General features: G+C 41.6%; 1 protein-coding gene across 3 annotated transcripts in view; it reads left to right on the forward strand.

Annotated features, from left to right (window-relative positions):
- The window catches only part of thada (THADA armadillo repeat containing), a 95,644-nt gene that overhangs the window by 49,780 nt on the left and 24,736 nt on the right, over positions 1-21,128 (forward strand). For all 3 annotated transcript variants that reach the window (XM_034897339.1, XM_034897340.1, XM_034897342.1), the window contains exons 30-31: positions 12,798-12,901; positions 15,689-15,771. In XM_034897339.1, coding sequence (XP_034753230.1) covers positions 12,798-12,901; positions 15,689-15,771 — 187 coding nt within the window. The remainder of the gene's footprint in view (positions 1-12,797; positions 12,902-15,688; positions 15,772-21,128) is intronic.

A 21,128-nucleotide genomic window follows, 5' to 3' on the forward strand; every position in this document is an offset into this window, starting at 1 on the left:
AACATGGTTCATTTTTACATACTACCAACATTATTATGACACAAAGTTGGTGAGAATATTGGCAAAGTATCCCCGTAAAGTTTCAATGGCATGAAAATTTCACTAAAAGTTTTTTTTAACATTAATATGCGTTTCCCCTGCCTGCCTATGGCCCCCAGTAGCTAGAAATGGCAATAGGTGTAAACCGAGCCCTGCACATCGTCCATGAAAGCTCAGGTGGACCAATCTGGACTTCAGATACAGTATTAGGGAACCACTAAGGTCTATATAAAAGAGACTTCAGATACAGTATTAGGGAACCACTAAGGTCTATATAAAAGAGACTTCAGATACAGTATTAAGGGACCACTAAGGTCTATATAAAAGAGACTTCAGATACAGTATTAGGGGACCACTAAGGTCTATATAAAAGAGACTTCCGATACAGTATTAGGGACCACTAAGGTCTATATAAAGAGACTTCAGATACAGTATTAGCAACCACTAAGGTCTATATAAAGAGACTTCAGATACAGTATTAAGGGACCACTAAGGTCTATATAAAAGAGACTTCAGATACAGTATTAGGGGACCACTAAGGTCTATATAAAAGAGACTTCAGATACAGTATTAAGGGACCACTAAGGTCTATATAAAAGAGACTTCAGATACAGTATTAAGGGACCACTAAGGCCTATATAAAAGCATCCAAAGAGCACCATGTCATGGATCCTTATCCCTAGAAAACAAACTGGGTGTACGGTCTTGAACTTGTGTAGCTATTAAAATATGAAGAGCCGCATGTCACATTATGTTATTACACACTCCTGTATGTAATGCATCACTTGGTTTTTATAAACACATCCCATCTTAAACTAATCAAAGCAGCCTTGTACTGTATTTGCAGTTCCAACCATTCTTAGGATTGAATGTCCTCAGTTTATTAATGAGTTTATTGTCCTTTTAATTCAAGTTGAAACACGAACCTCTTCACAGCTGGACGGGAGAGGTTTTACTTCAACAAAGACAAGACATAAAAATGCAATTACCAAAGCGGTTATCAAAACATGTGTATTTGCACACCCACACAGAGATGATAGATATGGAGCATCGAGCCTCGACACACACACACACACACACACACACACACACACACACACACACACACACACACACACACACACACACACACACACACACAGAGTCTGTTGTCCCACACACCCAGTTTCCACCCAGAGCCTGTCCAGACAAGGCGGTTATCGCAGGGTAAATACCAGTGTTTAGTTCTGTCATCACACTCTGACAAACACAACCAAACAGTCTGCCGGTAATATCAACACATGCAGAAGAAAAAGGGGGTGGGAGTTTCCCCAGCCTTTTATTGAACACCACTGATGGGGTCGGTTTGGGAGCAGGGGGTGTGGAGCGGTAAGAACCGGGCTGAAGGGTCAACACAAAGACTGGAAACTCTACGGTATATTACTTATGGTTTGATAGTGGTCTGGAGTGCAGGGAGGTCTGCTGTGGGATGAAGGCAAAGGATGACAAGAAGGATGAGGAGGAGGGGAGGTGGGCCTCTTAAAGGCTTAGAAGAGATTTCAGGAGGAGAGTGGATTTCAGTTTGCTTTCCTTTCACGGGCGCCATGTGTGGAGCTTCCCCAGATCTGTCTTCAGCTCCATCTCTATATATTTCTCCTCTGTCTCTGTGTTTCTCTGCTTCTTGCCTGTCCTTTTTTAAATGTCTTATAGCATATTTTCTTCCTGTCTGTTTCTTCTTCTGCTAATGCCTGTTTATTTGTGCCTCTCCCATTCCCATACAAAGGGCGAGATCACATTGTGTGCTGCCCCTGTGTAATTTAGTCCTATGTAGTGAATCTTTTATCATGAAGTAGCTTCTTTGTCCTGTCTTTTGTTCTTTGTGTCTCATCCTCACCATTTCCGAGTCCTGTCATGTGTGTACTGCATCATCAGCTACCTGTTTTCTTGTCACTTTGTACACAGCAAATTGTATACGCCTGTAGTAGTACAAGCAAACCCCCGCCATTAGAATTAAAAACAACACACATCCCCACTCTCAGGACAGGAGTGGTGCTGTTAAATATTCAAGCACATCCTTTAAATAATCGTTGTAGTTTGCAACTTGTATAAATGTAAATGCACACATGAGGTAGGAGGCCCATTTGGCAGTTTTACATGTGCCAATTTTAAGCCCTGTTTCTAGCTCTTCTCTTCACTAATTCACACTTCTTCCAGAAGAGAGAGGTAAGATGTCGAGTATGTCGCACCCACACTGACACAAACATGTCTATTTGGGTTAAAGCACAGCTTATTCTGCAGCCCTTCCTTGGCCATTTCATTTCCTTCTACCAGAAACATGCCAGCCCCTCTTACCTCACACACTGTGTGCAGCTTCACCTGATGAAAACACCTCTTCTGCTGCACCATATAAGAAATAGCATGATACTGTGGTATAATGGAAAACCTCTAGTGGGGCACAAACTTATACCTTTCTGTTTCATCTTTTTCTGAAAAGCATGGAATTTCACCATGACGGTGTACCGGTGCGTTCAGACCAAACAAAGCGATCCAAAGATTCCCCGCAGGGTTGTGGTGGTGCGGTGGTGGCAGTGTCACATACAAACACATACATATATTTCACAATTATTGTTTTCCGCGAAGGTGTTTATGGATCTCGACATTTTCGACCGCATTTGAAGGCAGTTTCATTTCACAGAGAAAAAGAAAAGAGACGGAGGGACTGTTCTTTGTTCTGGAGCTTGTTGCAGGAAACAGTCAGCGTTGGACTTAACTTAAGTTTTTATAGCTTAATTTACTAACTTATTGTTGTATCTATTATTTATTAACTTATTTACTTAACTGAACAGCTTTGGAGTCATTGTAATGGTTATGTGACCTCTTTCGAGTTGAATGGTGTTTGTCTCTCTTTCCCCTAGCGCCTGTGAGCGGAAAAACCACCCTTGCGACTTTGGGCCGCCTCAGTGTCAGAAAGTATGGCGTGATATCAGCTCTCACGATATAACGAATTGCTTCACGGCACCGCACATACACAGAACCCCATTCAGGAACTGGCCAACAAGGTAGCAATGAAGTTTTCCACACTAACCTCATGGTTGAGCCAGCAAAAAAGAAGCAGAAAGCTAGGAAAGCAGACCGAGGAAGGGGTCAGGCACAAGGAAACATCGGAGCTGCCAAATACCTATTCAGAGGCAGTAGGGGGAGCTCTATGGGGTTACCCGCGAGAAAACAGCAAAAACATTGCCAAAACTGCATAGTGCCCCTTTAAGTGCTTGGGTTTTGTCAACAACGATCTAAGCGCACGGCGTGAAGCACATGGTGCAGGTGCGTTTCGGGCGCATCCAAGTCCACTCCTGCTAGTTTGATGGTGGAAAAAAGGCTTGTACTTAGTGTCTTCATTAAGTCATAGGTCTGTTTTGGGCGTAACATGCAATAAACCAGATTGTCATCTTCCATTCCTTTTAACAGACGGGTCCATTTGACCTTGACACATTGTTATTATGATGGCAGATTTTACCGTGATTTTTTTATATGTAATCTTTAGCATGTTTGTGTGTATCTGCGCTTTCCTGTGTGTGTGTGTGTGTGTGTGTGAGCACAAGCATGTGTGCACCTAGTGAGCCTAGGCACATTTTAGTAATGCGCTGTTAATACTAACAAAATGCTGCACTATTGACTGTAGACCAGGTTGTTGTTTGTTAATGGCGCGATCACTTCCCGCTGCCTCAAGAAAGCAACACGCCTAGAATGCACCTAGACACACCTCCCTGTAAGATTAGCACTCCCATGGGCGCGCAGATGGGCGCAGAAGCTTTTGCTATTTAAACAACGTGGGTGCTGGACGCTCTTAAAATAACACAGACCCTGGTGTCTGGCTTTGTGCTGCACTACACCGGGTGCATGATAGGGCCCATAGTGTTTTAAAACTTTCTTGTGGCAGTGATCTTTCTCTTTACTGCACAGGACTCTCCTACTGCCTCCAAATGCACTGGCATGTCAGATAGCCAGTTACCCGATTTGCCAGCACAGGGGGACGTTGGGTTGCTCTTCTCCAAAAGTGAATCTGTTAGAACGCCTTAACGCACTACCCTCATTCAAAAATGAATGAAAAGACCCACGTTTTTACCGGACCAACTAACGGTATGTAAATACAATCAAAACATTGGATCCAAGGGGTTTTCAGACTTAATGTAGTCGTGTTAGGGTTGTATATATCTGTTGGGGCCATCTGTAACCATGTGTGTAGGTAGGTGGGGGCATTATCGAGATGAAGGAGGCAGATATGTAAGGAGTGTCTAGATATGGGAGGTTGGGGGGGTTGGTAGGACTGTCATAGCAGGAGCTGTATAGTTGCAGGTGAAGTGGTCTAAACATAGTAAAGCAGAGATAGAAGCCTGCAATGGACGTGTGGAGGGGAGCATCACACACACAGAAACACTGATAGAAGAGATAGCGGCTGTGTGTACATGTGCGCGCGCCTTTGTGTGTGTATGTAAAACATTCTGCTCTCACGTGTAAGATGGGAAGCTGAGATGTTTAGACTTCAAAAGAGTGTGTGTGCCTGAATGTATGAATGTTTGTGTGTGTGGTGAGTTAATGCTGAGATGGTGAGGACATCGTGTTTAGCCTTGGGAGGTTCCTAATGTAGATTAACATACTTCCTTGTGTGTGTTCGCATGTAACAGGTAGCAGATGTTATTGCTCGAGGAGAAATGACTTCCTCTGTTATTGTCGGAGAACAACTGTTAGTGGGCCAAGTGTGGAGCTGGGAACCATCCCAGCTACTGAGGCAGGCTGTACCACTCTGCTGACTTTCTCACACACACACAGTGAAGCAGTCTGATAACCAGAAAAGAAAAAAAACGTTTCCATCCATTCTCCTAAATCTTGCACTTATTCTACATCCTTGAGGATAGGAATTTAAGTTGTATGGATGAAGCTTTTTGTACGATTTAGATTTTCGGTTATTTATGGTATTTCATGCTAGCAAATTTGAAAAAAAAACGGGTCAAACAAAGCAGTATTCAGGCATATGCTATGGTGTACGAGTCTGTAAACCTCAGCAGTGATGGTTACCGCCTGCTGGCTCTAGCAAAGGCCTGGTCCAACCAGGGATTGGCAAAGTGAAGTGAACTTCATGGAGGAGTTGCAGCCAAAAAGCCGTCACTCCTACGACTATGTTTTTGTGCATAGTGGCCTCGCGTGGCCTTGTTTATATGTCAGAGGGATGGCTTTTTGGCTGCAACTCTTCCATGAAGACAACTTCTGGCCAGACTTCTCCTGACAGTAGATGGGTGTTCCTGGTCCCACTGGTTCCTGCCAGATCTGAGCTGATATCCCTGCTGGACATCTTCCGATTTTGAAGGGAAATAAGTTTGATGTGTTTTTCATCTGCTGCACTAAGTCTCCTTGGCTGACCACTGCGTCTACGATCATTGCCCGACCTTTTGCGAGTGTGCCTACAAGAATCGATGCTGGTTTGAAGGCAAAAGGGCAGTAACACCAAATACTGATGGGATTTAGATTTTTCTTTTGTTAACTCACTGGAGACTGAGGCAGACAGACAGGCTAGCTAGCTTAATTACCATTAGAATAGTTGTCTATCTACACATTTAACGTTACTGATGAATTTGTGGGTTAGCCCAGAGTTGTTAACCGTGGTCAAAACAATCATACTCAAGATAACTGAACGTGTTCAACAATGTCGTAATCTTATGTTACCTACTAAGAATTACATTAGCATTAGCTACTTGTCAACCAGCACCTTTACAGTAGGCACTATGCTCTTTTCCTCTTTGGTCCCCCTATAGGTTGGAAGCAGTCTATTACTGTTACCATTACCATTATTCGTATATCTCATTCCGGCGAGTTAATGAACCACTGAAACAATTTTGGAAACATTATTTTAAGGTACAAATATATCTTTGGGGTTGGATCAAACAATATTGAAATCCATCAATGTCAATACATAAGGTATCTGTTGTATAACTGTTCCAAAGTGGGGTGTAATCAATGACAAAAACAATGCCATGTGGTAGATAAAAAATTGTATTATGTATGTATCGAATCGTGGGCCAAAAATGGACAAATAGGGTGAACCACTGTAGCCGGAGAGCTAACCGCTAACATGGTAGCCAGCCAGTCACAGTAGTTCTCGTAGCTTGCTAGCTTGCCTACTGTAATTTAACTGACATCTGCAGAAATTGTCAGTTTGCAAGCTTGCATGACAATCATTTCAAATAGTTTACTCAAGAGCCCAGTTCTCTACTGTGTGGCTAGCAGTTTGTATTCTACCAGAGCACAATTCATTAAAAGTGAAGGGATAGTACAACTCGGCTAACAGGCTTGACGTGAAGGAACCTTGTAGGTTTACTGTGCCCCACAGACAAATGTGCTGATCAAAGAGAATCATTTGGAATGAAAACATTTCTCAATTTATTGTCGGTTTTAAATGCTGATATGGCCAGACCTTTACAGACCTTGCAGTGTTTTACTAGAGTGAAAAGTCTTATGACAACATTTGGCAAGAAGACACTTATTACTGTATATCCTCCATGAAACTGAGGTTAATAATAACAACTCTAGATTGCCTGAGCAAGGCCCTTGTCTTTGATAAAGCATCTTAAAGCACACTGGAATCACTTCAATCGCTCCGGCGTGCCCCAAACCTCTGTTGACAAAACCAGAATCAAGCTTAACAAGCCCATCGGACAGGCCGGCACTTACCCAACCCGACAACGCACGTTGCTCTTGACACACGCCAGCAACAGCCCTGGCCCACAACGCCTGGTAAAGGCCAGAAGTATTAACGCTGCGGCCTGTGGTGGTTTGAGAAGGGCCAACTCAACAGATTTAATCCTTTGTGTATTTCCAAAACAGAGGCTTAAGGAGACTGAGACTGAGGAGAAGGAGGCTTGAGATTTAAGAGCATCGCAGTCTCCTTTCCTCTGGCAGCAGTGATGTCCGTGTTGTTTTCCCCAAATGCCTTGTTCCCTGCTCTCTTCCAATAATTTTCTTCTGGTCTGCTCTAACGACGGCTGCCTTTGGCCAGTGGTCTGCCTTGGCTTTCTGAGAAAACCCTCAGGGTTGAACCAGTGAAAGAATGTGTGGGCCTAAAAACACAGCTAGCTTGCTTTTCATGACATGAGAAGTGTTTAATCCAGAGGGAGTCCCAGGTGTTTGAAACTGGTGTCGGACACTCGGCTGTGTTTACGGACATGGATTTACAGTAACACAACTTTAGGGTTGGACACTCTATGTATACAAGTCTTTCTCACTGCCTACACTTAGTTGCATTTGAACATTACTGTGGCCGCTTTCTGTATTATATTGAGTAAAAGTTCTTGCGCCACCAAATTTCACTGACCTGCAATTTCTCTACAAAGTCCTTTAGGGAGTCAAAGACCCCCAATTTAAGAGCCTGACTTTAACAAATGTAATAATAATCTTAACTCAACGTCTTCTGACTAGCTTACACAACAGCTAGAGAGTAGAATTGTTGTGTTGTATTACTATTTCTGAGGTCAAGAATGTATTTTTTGTAGATTTTAAGGAACAGATCATCTGCAGCATCAGCTGGCCTGCAGACTGTTGTAGTCACATAAAGACTTTTTTCCTTAGCTCTTAATGTCAAGAATAGGAAGAAAAAAAGATGATTATTTAATTACATATTAGGAAAGGTATATATTGTTCACATCCTACACTTTAAATCTTTAAAAAATGATATATTATTATGAACTAGACCTGTTTAAAAAATAAATTTTAGAGTGACCCTGGAAGTAAAATAATTTAGCATAATTTTATTTTGTTGTTTAAACATACAAGCCATTTTTCATTGTGGTAACTAGAGCCAGACCTATATATCGGCGGACCGATATTATCATCCGATATAAGGCATTTCCCAAACCATCGATATCGGCATTTATGATGGCCGATTAAAAAAAAAATTAAATACCAGGTTATGAGTGATGGCGTTGCATAGTCTGTCCACCAGAGGACGCTCTACAACGTCCCTGTTGGCAACAATCTTAATTATTTTTTTTATTATGTGGCTTTGTTCAAATGACTTTGTTCAAGGGTTTCATATTTTAAGTTTGTAATTTTATTCATTATATTTATCAGAACTTTCATATATTTTGATGTTCCTCTGTTCTGTTGTGACAATAAATCAAATTATAACATTGTTATAGTGAGAACTCATAAATAACTACAAATAACTAATGGTAGTAAAATCTATTTATGTTTTGTTACACGATTCTGGATTTTTTTCTTAGAAAATGCGCATCGGCCGATATATCGGTACATCACATTTTTGTATTAAAAAATAATAAATTTCAAAATTTGTATTGGTATTGGCTTTAAAAATCCTTTATCACTCGGGCGCTAGTGGTAACACTTTTTCTCAGAGTAGATGGCTTAATTCAGACCGTGTAATTGAGTCTACGTGGTCAACACTATAAAGAGAACTACGAAGACCTATTTGTTGTTGAACGTAAGAAACGAAAGAGTACAAAGGCTCTTTCATTGGGAAGAAACCAAAAGTGAACCGACCTCTGGGGTTAGCTGTGTTGTTGGAGTTGCTCAAGTTTTACTGCTTTAGGAGACACGAGCACGAGTGATGGCAACGGGCCACTGATTCTCCCTCGTCCACACACACTTACATATACACAGCTCGAGCTGCCTGTACACAAACATATAGGCGTCACAGGACATAATGGAAATAACGAACGGCTCCCTCGGGGCCAGTTTAGATACAATGCTGTTACTTTTACACAAAGATGTAGTAGCAGAGTTCTTGCATGCACACACAGACGTACACACGCCACTAAATTACTCGGTTGTCACTCCCATGTGTGTATGCATATGTGAGGGAGTGTGACTTGGTGTCTGGAGGGCATATGTAAGCTTCGTTTGTGTAAGAATACGGCTATATAGAGTGAGAGATTGTGTTTATTTCTTTTTATATTTAGCCCGTCTTTATTGGGATCTCTTTTTGCCTAATTGGGTGCGTCCACACTTTGTCTAACCTCTATCTGGTTTTATGTGAAAGCCGATTTATGTTTCTTTGTACATGTGTTTTACCGGACTGAGCCATGAATTGGTGTGCAATTATTTGCACTTGCTGTGTGTGTCTGTAAGTGTGTGTGTGTGTGTGTGTGTGTGTGTGTGTGTGTGTGTGTAAAGTTACTCAGTGCAGCGTGTGGTCAGTCTGTGGTTGCGGCAGTGGGAGGGACGGCAGGGCAGGCTGATAACAGAGTCTGAAGGGACCTCATATCCACCACCACTATTTTTACCGGGCCCAAAAGAGGAGCAAGGCTTGTTGCGACACACACTCACACAGGGAAAGAAACGCACACACACAAGGAGTTGAACGCCACTAGAAAACAAGGCGTACAAATAGGTTTTGATATTTTTCATATTTAGAGCCGCCACAGCAAGTCTTTTTTTCTCCTTGAAGTTGCAACCCCGAGCTATGGTCGTAAAGTAGAAAGGATATGAGGGAATTAGAGCTTCACTAATCAATATCTTTATTTTAATAATGGATCAAATTAGCTAGCAATCTAATAGGAAAGGCAGCTGTCTAAACTTTACTATCACTTTAACTTTAAAACCTGCCCAGCAGATAGCAAAGTTAGCAGTTAACTAGTGAACACAGTGGAGCATATAGAGGAGCCAGATATGAGCAACTTATGCTGCTTCAAAGTTAAATAAATGGCAAATTGGCAATTTATTTATTTATTTAATGGCAAACATTAGACACTGAGTCCCCATAAAATGTACATAATATGGCATTTTGCTCAAGATTTTAAATACAAAAGAACCTACCTTATTTATTTCAAACAGTAAGTACTAAGTTGGTCTTTAACACTTACATTACCGTGTTTTAAATGTCTTAATGTGTCCATTTTTAAGCTGGTCACAAAGGTTTACAGCTAAATAGTATTTAGTATAGCTTTCTTTTTCATGTCTATTTGAAAATTAAAAAAATACATGTCATTGAACGTGATGCTTAAGGTACCACATGGCTGACCACTAGTACATTGGGTCCCCAATTTGGAATGAAATGGAAACACTTTATGCAATATTATGAATTCATTCATGTTGTACTTGATAAACTTTCAGTTATGTACAGGGATTAATAGTATCTCGTACATGACATTTTGCAGGAAAAATACGTTAACTCATCAATTAAGGTTTTACAATCATGATTTCTGATTTATTCATTTTTTATTAGTTTTTTTGAAACTTTTATTTCCTTTATTGAAAAGGCAGATGAAGTCAGGACAGTGGGAGGAAGAGGGGGATGACATGCAGCAAAGGGCCGCAGGTCGGAGGTGAACCCGCGGCCTCTGAGACAAGGACTGAGCCTTTGTATATCGTGCGTATTGAGGTCACTACATTTATACAAATTACAGCATACTGCAGCTTTTTATAGTTGCTTCGTTCACAACAACATAAGGCCTTTGAACAGTAATGCCTAAGAACATTGCTCACCCAAGTAGGATATTAATGAAGAGTCTGTACTCCTGAACTTTCTTGATGAAGTCCAAGTTTATGATTTGAATGTGTAATGTTATTTGATGTCTAAATAGACCGAAGGGTTGGCTTTATTCGAGGGGTCACACAGTTGATTCATCATGTTTTAGTAATCAATTTTAAAGATGGACCAGATTAGCACTTTATTATAGACATAATGTTGATTACAACACTAAAATTCTGTTTTTTTTAACAGACTAACAAATGAAGAAGACATGAACATCATTAATAAATCAAAAATCATGATGATTGAAATACCATAATTGATGCATTCATTAACAAATTAATGCTTTTTCACGCATGGAGTCATGCATGAATTCCCGGTCATTTAATTACCCTTATTATAATTTGTTACCAATTGAATGGAAGCTCAGCCTGCACCAGGTCTCTGTGCTGCTGTCTCATGGTCCCGTGTTCGCTTGAGCTTGATCCAGACCCAGCATCTCCTCCCACATGGGGTGTAGTTCTGTTCTTACTTTGGGAGGAGGAACAGGGAGGCAGCATTTTCTATAAATATTCCGATTCTCTCCATGCCGTGCTGGATTGAGCCGGTTGAGCCTACCATGCAGGGACTTCCCAACCCGGTGGATGAGGTGTAGCTGTAAAGTAGATGGAAAAGGAATGACAGCGGAACCAGTCCTGGCCCCGATGCTGCAACCTTTTAATCTGCGACTGCTTCTGAATCAGTCGACCGATTTTATAACTGCATGTAAAAGCAACGAACATAAAGCATTCTAACAACCACAGAGAGCATTCCTTGGTTAGTTTCATCAGCCTGTAAGCTAAAATAAAGTTCAGTAGAGCCACAAACTTCCATGTCACTTCAAAAACGTTAAATGACTTTAACGCCACGTCAGATGTCAAAATGTACAGCCTAATATTAGTGCACCGTTGAAGGCCACCTTTGATAAACATAAGACATAACATGTCATCTTTTTGAATTTATACCAGCAAGTTGAAGATGCCAAAACCTTCACGTCTTGCCTGACTTGTCACCAGCCCAACAACACTGAACGCAGTTAATCAAGATTATTCTAGTGTGGTAGCGCTGTATTAAACAAACAGGTTGATCCTGCCTGAATCATTTACTGCTCCCTTGTCAAACACAAGATGCATCAAGAGATCATTGTTACAGTTGGGTAAACGTGAGCAATTCCACAAAGCTGAGCCGCGACCTGGAAATCTGCCAAACATTGAAATCTGAGAAATACTCTTGGTTTGGTCACATAAGATTTAATGTAGTCAATAAGGAAATCAGCAAATATTTGCAGAGACCAGTTCAAGTGTGATTGAGCTTTTCAAACCACTTTTTTTGGACAGTGAAATCACTTGGAAAGGTTTTACATTTGGTCTGGCTCCTTGTAGGTGGAAAAGCCCTTAGAGAGTGACAGCGAGAGGAAGAAGCACCCAGGGGTGTGGATGCTGTTTGTATGAGCCAGTGGGTGTTGCCTGGACGTGGAGAAGGCAAGAGAAGAGCAGGGGCAGGCCAGGGCTCGGTGGCCAGGCTTGGTGCTACGTGGTCGGCCTGGTTTTTACCCACGTTTCCTTCCCTGCACTGCGTAATGAATGGCTTCCTACTGGTCTGTGGCCGTGGCCCCGGCTTAAAGAGTATACTTACCAAGGCCCAGAATACACACCCCAGCCAGCCAGCCGGCCAGTCAGCCAGCCTGGCCTCTGAACATTCCCATCCACCAGTCCACCTGCTACAAACTGGCTCAGTCACACACTGTCACATCAGCCACAGTGAAAAGAATGATTTGATCCTCAATGGGAAACATCCTTCTTGAGAATTCAAAACACTATAACACACTGTACAATTCCTGCTAGTGTTTACGAATCCTATTATTTCCACCACAGGGGCCAGAAATCAAGTGACTGGAAGGATGGTTGTCTAGCATGGGGGGGCTTGGGGTTTGCATGTTTATTGACTGGTTAAATGGTAATTCATAATGGCTCGCAGTTGGTAAGATTACTGTGTAGACGTCTCTGGCTGTTTGACTCAACATTATGTTTTCAAACAGGAATGTACTGTTTCGACTATGGAGAGACTCGTATATAGGACTCACTCAGGCTGCTTTAAGCCTTTTGGGTTCGATTTTCTCTTGTTTGTGACCATACCTCACTTTTTCGTGTGTGACCACAGCAACATTTCAGTCACTGCGACTGGATTATGTATAAATAGTAATAGAGGATCGTTCTCACATGTACATATCCATTCAAGAGCGTGTGCATTTGTGTGTATGCAGGTGCTGTTTTTGCTGCGCTCCTACCAGACTGACTCACACAGACCCCTGCCAGCAGGAAATGGCATCACCGAAGGCCTCTGTCAGCGCATGTGGCTCGCCTCTCGGTAATCCTAGACTCACTCACTCACACACACACACACACACACACACACACACACAGACACGCACAGATAAGCATCCCTCCCGCCCTTCCAACTCGCTCAGCAGAAGAATAGCTCCTTGTCTCCCCGTTCATCCCCACCCTGGCTGTGTCCGCCTCATGTCCTGCCCAGGCTTCCATTTCAAAGCGACCGCCTGCTGTCCCATCCGCAGACCCCCCCCCTCTCTCCCTCTCCACCTTCTACCTCTGTCCCTCTTGCCCAAGATCGAGGCCTCAAGATGGGGCACAGATTAGTGTCGGCCCCCTCCTGCCCGACTGAGGTCAGACCTGGGTCTCCAGTTTCCTCTGTACCGCGGCCGACGGCAGATAACACAGGGTCACCGGGTTAGCAACACTAGCCCTGCTAGCTGCGCTTGGTTACACCGATGAGCCTTTATTAAGATGACGAGGTGAATTCTTGCTCACCAGAGCGCGCCCACCGTCTGTCCGTTTGATTATGCAGCATCACAGAGCCCGGCGCCCAGATCTAAGGACAACACAGGTCTGAAGATCTCTGTTTTTGGAAAAAGAAACCACCTCTCTCTTCCAGAACACCACTAATTTGAAACGGCCACCATCCAAAAAGGACGGAATGCATTGTTCGTCTGGTCTGAGTCAGTGTTGGGTTTTGGCCTCACACCATCTCTATGTTATGTCATATTGGACTTTTCCTGGCTCCAAGAGGCTGTAAACGATATAACGATGACTGAAGACACTCGTGTAACTCCCTACAGTTGCCTTTGGCTTTGTGGTGGCACTTAAGGCCCAGTACCAACCTCTTAGAACATCCCCACTGTATTGTTTGGATCAAGATCCACTGATGTAGCTTCTTACATGTGACAATGTTACCTCACATTCATACACACATGAGCACACTCAACCCACTTCACAGGACTCATCCCTGACCAAGTATGTTCTTACTTCAGACACACACGCACGCACACACACACTCCCTCAGCCCTTTTCCCATGCTCCATTACATGTGTTGTGTGCGTGTAAAGTGTGTAGAGAATTTGTGCCTGAGCGTGTGTCTTATCAATATCTGGGTGATGAAAATGTGACGTCAAGCTCACACACTGTCTCCCTTGTTTTTACACACTGGGCTTTCACAGCACTGTGGTCATACCCTCGATTGAACGCACACTGAACTGAACACACACTGGGCGCTGCCCACACACCACGTACACACACGCCATAGGCAGTTATTGGCAGATGTACATATATTTGAGATATTCACATATTATTTCAACATTTCACAAATAATTTAATGGTAATAATTCTGAATCTTTACTATAGTGAAACCAAAGAGTCGTGGGCTTTATAGTAGTAGTAAATTATTGTATATTTATGAATAGGGAGGAAGGGTTATAACAAAGGTTATGTTAACATGCGTGTACTGTAAACTGTAAGTAAATCAAATCTGAGGTTCGTACAGCTGGGGGCTTCTCATGTGATGGTCCCAAATTCTTTCAAGGATTAACCACAAATGAAAACAAACAAAAACCCATCTCTGTCCTATTCAGCTTCTTCTCCTGCGAGCTGTTGACCCAGTAATGACAGTAACTTCTTGTTTGGGTAGTCTAATCCATGATTGAGTCCAATCATGGCCACATGCACTCACTAACAGCGATCATGCTGAAACCTCTATTTCATTAGTTGATCAACATTTTTATGTCATATTTTTAACTTTTCTATAGAGCACCTGAGGTGTCATGGAAGGGGGGGGGGGTAAAACAACACAACAAAATTACAAAAAAAAAGTACTGGGGGCAAACACTTTTGCGAGATCTTGACTTTGACATGGAGAAAAAAACAGGAAAAAATAATAAAACATATACCGTAACAATCACCTTTGCAAGACCTTGACTTTGTTTTGTGAGATCTCAAGTTTCATTTGCGAGATCTTGACTTTAACATTGAGAAAAAACCTATTATGACCTACACAAAATCCCATAGGCTGGACTCACTCAGCCATCATTTGAATATGTTTTTGTATTTATAAGGGAGAAATCACCATTACCAAACCTACCAGTCTCAATTTAAATAATCAAAGATAGAAACAGATGCCTGCGCTCTCAACGCTTTAAAATTCAGAACAAAAACTTTAAATTGGATCCTGAACTTACATCTAGGTTGAGGAATTGATTTGAGGGGAGCTCACTAAATTACGCACAAAAAAATCTTCTGTTACAAGAGATACAAACATAAGACCCACTACACAAACACACTTTTATGAAGCTCTGGAAAAAGCTAATTAATGTGGCATGAGTTAAAACAATGTTATCTTACTTCAACAATGAACTGTCATGCTCATAAATGCACTGGCTTAACCATCAGACAGGAAGCTTTAAAACACCAACGAGAAGTCTGATCAGGATGGGGAACTGACATCAGACCTTGGGATCACCCCCCAGCATAAAGATCCTTAAAAACCAATAGATCCATTAAGTTGCCAATGTACAATGACCTAATAAAGCTATTTGCGGGAAGACATGAGGCTGTTTCTGAGGAAAATATTTGTCTGTAATCTTAATGGAAAAAATCAATGACTGGAGACTGCAATCTTGGATCTTTAAGTTTTTATGAAAGGTTTAGGAGCATTTAAGGAGCTTCCTTCATAAAAGGGAGCTTTGATTATTACAAGGTTCTTTCTTCAGTGTCCTTTGCTAGATCACGGTACAACTAATCAGCCAAGGTACTTGTTAAATGAATTAACTCAAAGAAACACACTTGTTTGTTTCTCTCTTTTCAGACAAAATCGGTGCGTGGTGACCAGAGGAGCCTTTCTGGATGTGCTGGTGTGCCTGTGTGGGGGGAAGATCAGTCTTCTGGATGGTGAGTAGTTACTGAGTAGCGCTCAGTACTGAAACGTTTTTTATATTATATACATTATAAATACATATATATATATATATATATTTCTGTTCAGGCACCGTTCAGGCAACGGCACCCTATTGCTGAGGGGGTTGCTTTGACTCTGGTTTTAATATTAATGGAGCGGGATACTAATAGAACTCTTCTTCAGTATTTAATATACCTGGAAGTATCCCTGCACCCACTCCATGGTGACGTGCATTTGTGTCACATGGTTGCCAGATGATCTTGCATAACTATATTATATGTATCCTACTGTACATGTACTTGGTTAAAGATCACCCATTGGATGACATTGTAATATTTATGCAAAAATCACTCATCTACTATCTTAAAGTCCTGGGATTGGACTGTTTAGAGTAGAGCTGCAAAGGTAATCGATTAGTTGTCAACTATTAAATTGTCAACTATTTGATAATCGATCCATTGGTTTGAGAAGTTTTTCATAAAGTACAAATTCCCTACTCCCACCTATTTAAATGTGAATATTTTCTAGTTTCTTCACTCTTATATGACAGTAAACTGAAGATATTGGGCTTTGGGAAACATTGGTTAACATTTTCCATCATTTTCATAGACCAAACAACGAATTAATTGTTCAACAAAAAAGAAAATCGACAAATGAATTGACAATGAAAATAAATGTTAGTTGCAGCCCTACACCAGAGTGCACCTGGCGGCAGACCCTAGCAGAAAAAAAATTGATTGTGACAGGTTTTACATAAGCCCATACAAAACAAAACCAACAGACAAACGCACCAGACTCGAGCAAACTAAGAAATGACAGGTACTGCAACACCACCATAACGTTAACTACTTAGACGTATATATATCTTGCTTTGGCAAAAAGAAAAAAGCCCTTACACATTATTTGACAAACATTTGCCAAAAACTACCAAACTTCTGAAACCACCCCTACATCATCATCTACTAATCTGCTTTCCATTCATACGCTCAGTAAGTTCCAAAAACCTTTGCCAAAACATGGCTCATACTCTCCTTCGGTCTGAAAACCCTCTCAGCTTCGTCTATGGTGTACTTTATGACATCAGTGAGAGACTTCTAATATGTACAGAAGAGACAGAGTTCATTTTTAAAATATCAAGAATATTGAATTGAAGATAAAAAAGGGAAATTAAGTTTGTGGAATAATTCATTAGATAGGAATTGATACATTTTGTGATTATACTACCAAATCAATACCTTCATTTACTTGATTCAATTTGGAAGTTTTACAATATTTTAGTCTCATAGTGAGCGGGGGTTTCAAGTGCTTGTTCTCGCCCTTGTTCCAGTCTCAATTGGGATTTAGATGCTGATGTCAGCCAGTTGCCGGAGAGTTCATCAGCTCCGTAAACACCAACTGGGTCCCCTCCATTTGCTGTGATTTGGACATTGAGCGCTTCTAAGACTGAACAGACAACCCCCGCGACGTTTGCTGGCGAGGCTGTCCACTGCGCTCTCCATTTAGACTGATTGTTGACAGAAGTCAGCTTCATCCTCCCCCGTGTGTGTGTGCGCCTGCGCGCGCGTGTGTGTGTGTGTGTGTTTGCGTGTGTGCGTGCATACATATGCGCAGACCGGCGGGGGTCTCCGCAGTGGAGGAATGTGAAACCGAAGGCGAGCGATCTCTGACAGATGGTGGGACTGTGCCTATGACCCAGTTTGTGTCGGAATGCTGTACTCGGAGGGGGGAAAAAAGAGAGAGGATGGGGAGGCACTTGTGTTTTTGGTCGGCCATGTGCTGAACACATGTTGGTCTTGACAGTGGAAATACCGAGGATTTAAAAAAAAAACAGGCCTGCGGATTGAGGACTCGGCCTGCTCCTTACATAACTAAATAAGCACCCTCTAGCTCACACACCTCTAATGCCTCTCTAGTCTGTCTTTGGCTTCATGTCTCACCCTCTCTCTAGTGGTGTTTTAGTCCTCCATTGGTCTGTTTTTCTATTTTTCCTTCCTTCTACTCCTCATTTCCAATCCTTCACTCTTTTCCTCTCGTGTAATTGCACTTTTCAAACAAATCAGATGTTGAGTTAAAAGCCACACATTGGGCAAGTTTATATGAAAGCAGCAGGCTCTTAAGAGTGCCTGGCACCAAGGGTAAAGAAGGTGAACAATCGGCTTTTTCAATATTGCGCCTCTTTTTTTTCCTTTTTTACAGGCACCCTGCGTTAAGTAGGAACTTAGATTTACCAGCCAATTCCTGTCGGCTCTGAGTGTGAGTGTGAGAGTGAGTGTGTGTTTCATTTCTCGGCTCCAGCTCTTTGATCCATGCAGTCATAAAAAAGCCCCCACCGTCCATTGCTTCATCTCTACCTCCGCCAGTCTTCTGTTTCTCTGCTTTTCAGCCGTGCCAGTAAGAAAAAAAAAAAAAGCTGCAGAGAGGAAGGTAGGGAAAAGGGAGACGGACACAAGTAGAGAGGGGAAAAAAAACACATAAATGTTTATAAGTATGAGTGAATTTGCTGGAATGTCATGTGTCTCCGTAAGTGTGGGAGCAGATGCTGATGGTAAAATATTTCTCTGCCCTCTGGCTGGCTCATTTTCCTGGTAAATCCTTTTCTTGTTTGTATCTTTTGTATGAAGAACCCTTTAAATCAGAAATCTCATGTTGTACAGTTAGCCACATTTATTGAATATTTCACTCAATTGATGTCACTTGAGTCAGCGTTGTTGATTGAGGCTTAAGACCAAGTTTAAATATGAGGCTAGTGGCTCAAGATTACCCCCCCCCCGCCCCCCCCCCCCAAACACACACACACACACACCCCTTTATCCCAGAATATTCCACCGCTGATATAGTGCTGTAGAGATACAACTGGCAATGCAAAACTGATTTGCAATCTCGATTGAACCTGTTAACCATTTCATTTTCAAATAACTTTTATTTTTATTTAAGGGTGCCCTGCTACACAAAACCGCTTTTACTTGCATTTTTTCATGTTCATATGTGTGTGTGTTATGTGGTGAATGTGAAGATGAACTGCTACCTCCTCTGTCAGCTCTAGTCACCGACAAGGAATGAGAGGAGAAATCTGACCAATTACAACAGCTGGTCAGTCTGACGTCATGTTCCCTGAGCTCATTACTATTCATGAGCTGGGTAAAGGAGGCTGATAGCCAGACTCTCATTGGCTAGCTGTTAGCCAATCAGAGTCAGCAGCTTAACTCGTTGTATATTAATGAGAACTGGCCCAAATGGAGCTGAGTCTTCCTGCAGGTTTTCTATACCACGCTAGAATGACTTGAAACAAGATAACTAAGTAACAGAGTCCATGGTAGGACTTCAGACATTACCACAAAGTTATAAAATATGTGCAGCCAGGGCACCTTTAAAAATATAAAAAATTAAAAAATGAGCCAAACGCTACTACTTCCTTCTGTGAGTTTTTGACATAGACTGTATAGAATAGGATGTAAAGCGCTCGCAAGTGTTGCACTGCTCGCCCTTCTCTTCATTGAAGCCTCTATGTTTTCAGGCTTGTGGTGATATGCAATGTGCTATAGGTGCCAAAAAAAATCAGTTTGGTGCAAGTTTGTTTTGTTTTATCATGGTCAAAAAAACTGTATTAGAGAATCGTGATATCAATTGTAAGCTAAAAAAAAATCCTGATTCATATTTTTCCCAGAATCGTGCCGGCCTATTGTAATGGTAAATCAGTGGAGTCCTCTTTTAAAGGATAGGAATGGTTACTCAGATGCCAGATGTAAGAGGTATTGGTTTTAATCATTCCAATTCACCATAATTGCACTGGCCTATGATCATGTATGGCACGTTAGTGTTTTTTTAAGATATACTTGAAGACACTCAAACCTAAATTTTAGGTTCAATCCGTCTTACTACACAAGAAGTGTGTCACCATAATTAGGATTTGAGCTAATTTAGCACATGAGATTGATGTTCATCTTTGGCAGCTTGGTAAGCCATGTAGTTGCATATTTGGATACTCGCACACATGTAACTTTGTGCTTGCTTTTTGAAGAACTATGCCGCTGCAATTCAATGTCAAAAAAAGAACGATGTATTTCTCCTCCTATTTCTATGAAATCATACAAGACACTTCAGTCCACACATTGCACCAACATGGGGTTTGTGACCCCCGATTGGGATTGCAAAATACATCTGTGTGGTCAGGGAGAAAAAAATAAAAGTAAATTTCTTTTTTAGAAATTTCTTAATAAATGCTTAAAGGTCCCATGGCATAAACATTTCACTATATGATTTTTTTTACATTAATATACCTTCCCCCAGCCTGCCTATGGTCCTCCAGTGGCAATAGGGGTCCTAGGTATCCTGCTCTTTGAGAAAATGAAAGCTCAGATGGGCCGTTCTGCAATCTTGCTCCTTATGAGGTCATAGGGGGCAAGGTTACCTCCCCTTTCTCGGCTTTGCTCGCCCAGAGAATTTGGCTTAGCCATGAGAGAGATACATCATAGCTTTCAAACAAAAAAGCTCAATGTGGGACTGGCTCTAGTAGCTGTAATTCTGCACCAAGACTGAATTTTGAGAAAGGGACTTCAGTTACAGTATTAGGGACCACTAATGTCTATATAAAAGAGACTTCAGATACGGTATTAGGGACCACTAAGGTCTATATAAAAGAGACTTCAGATACGGTATTAGGGACCACTAAGGTCTATATAAAAGAGACTTCAGTTACAGTATTAGGGGACCACTAATGTCTATATAAAAGAGACTTCAGTTACAGTATTATGGACCACTAAGGTCTATATAAAAGAGACTTCAGATACAGTATTAGGGACCACTAAGGTCTATATAAAAGAGACTTCAGATACAGTATTAGGGACCACTAAGGTCTATATAAAAGAGACTTCAGATACAGCATTAGGGGACCACTAAGGTCTATGTAAAAGAGACTTCAGATACAGCATTAGGGGACCACTAAGGTCTATATAAAAGAGACTTCAGATACAGCATTAGGGGACCACTAAGGTCTATATAAAAGACAATGTGATGAGATGATGACTGATGTGTCTTGCTTGATCACTAACCGGTCAGCTACCACCAGAAATAAAATCGTAGTAATTATGTGGGAAATACTGCGGCTATTTTATTAGAATGACATGAAACAACATAAACATTACTAAACGTAACATAAATAAATACTTTATACATTACCTCGTCCATGAAAAGATACTGTACATTTTCATCGGCAGTGGTGGTGGTTTAACAATGATGTCCCCTGATCCCATACGTATATATGTGTGTGTATGTATGTGTGTGTGTGTGTGTGTGTATATACAGTGGGTACGGAAAGTATTCAGACCCCTTTAAATTTTTCACTCTTTGTTTC

The sequence above is a fragment of the Etheostoma cragini genome, chromosome 17 (assembly GCF_013103735.1).
Source record: "Etheostoma cragini isolate CJK2018 chromosome 17, CSU_Ecrag_1.0, whole genome shotgun sequence".
Taxonomy (NCBI): domain Eukaryota; kingdom Metazoa; phylum Chordata; class Actinopteri; order Perciformes; family Percidae; genus Etheostoma; species Etheostoma cragini.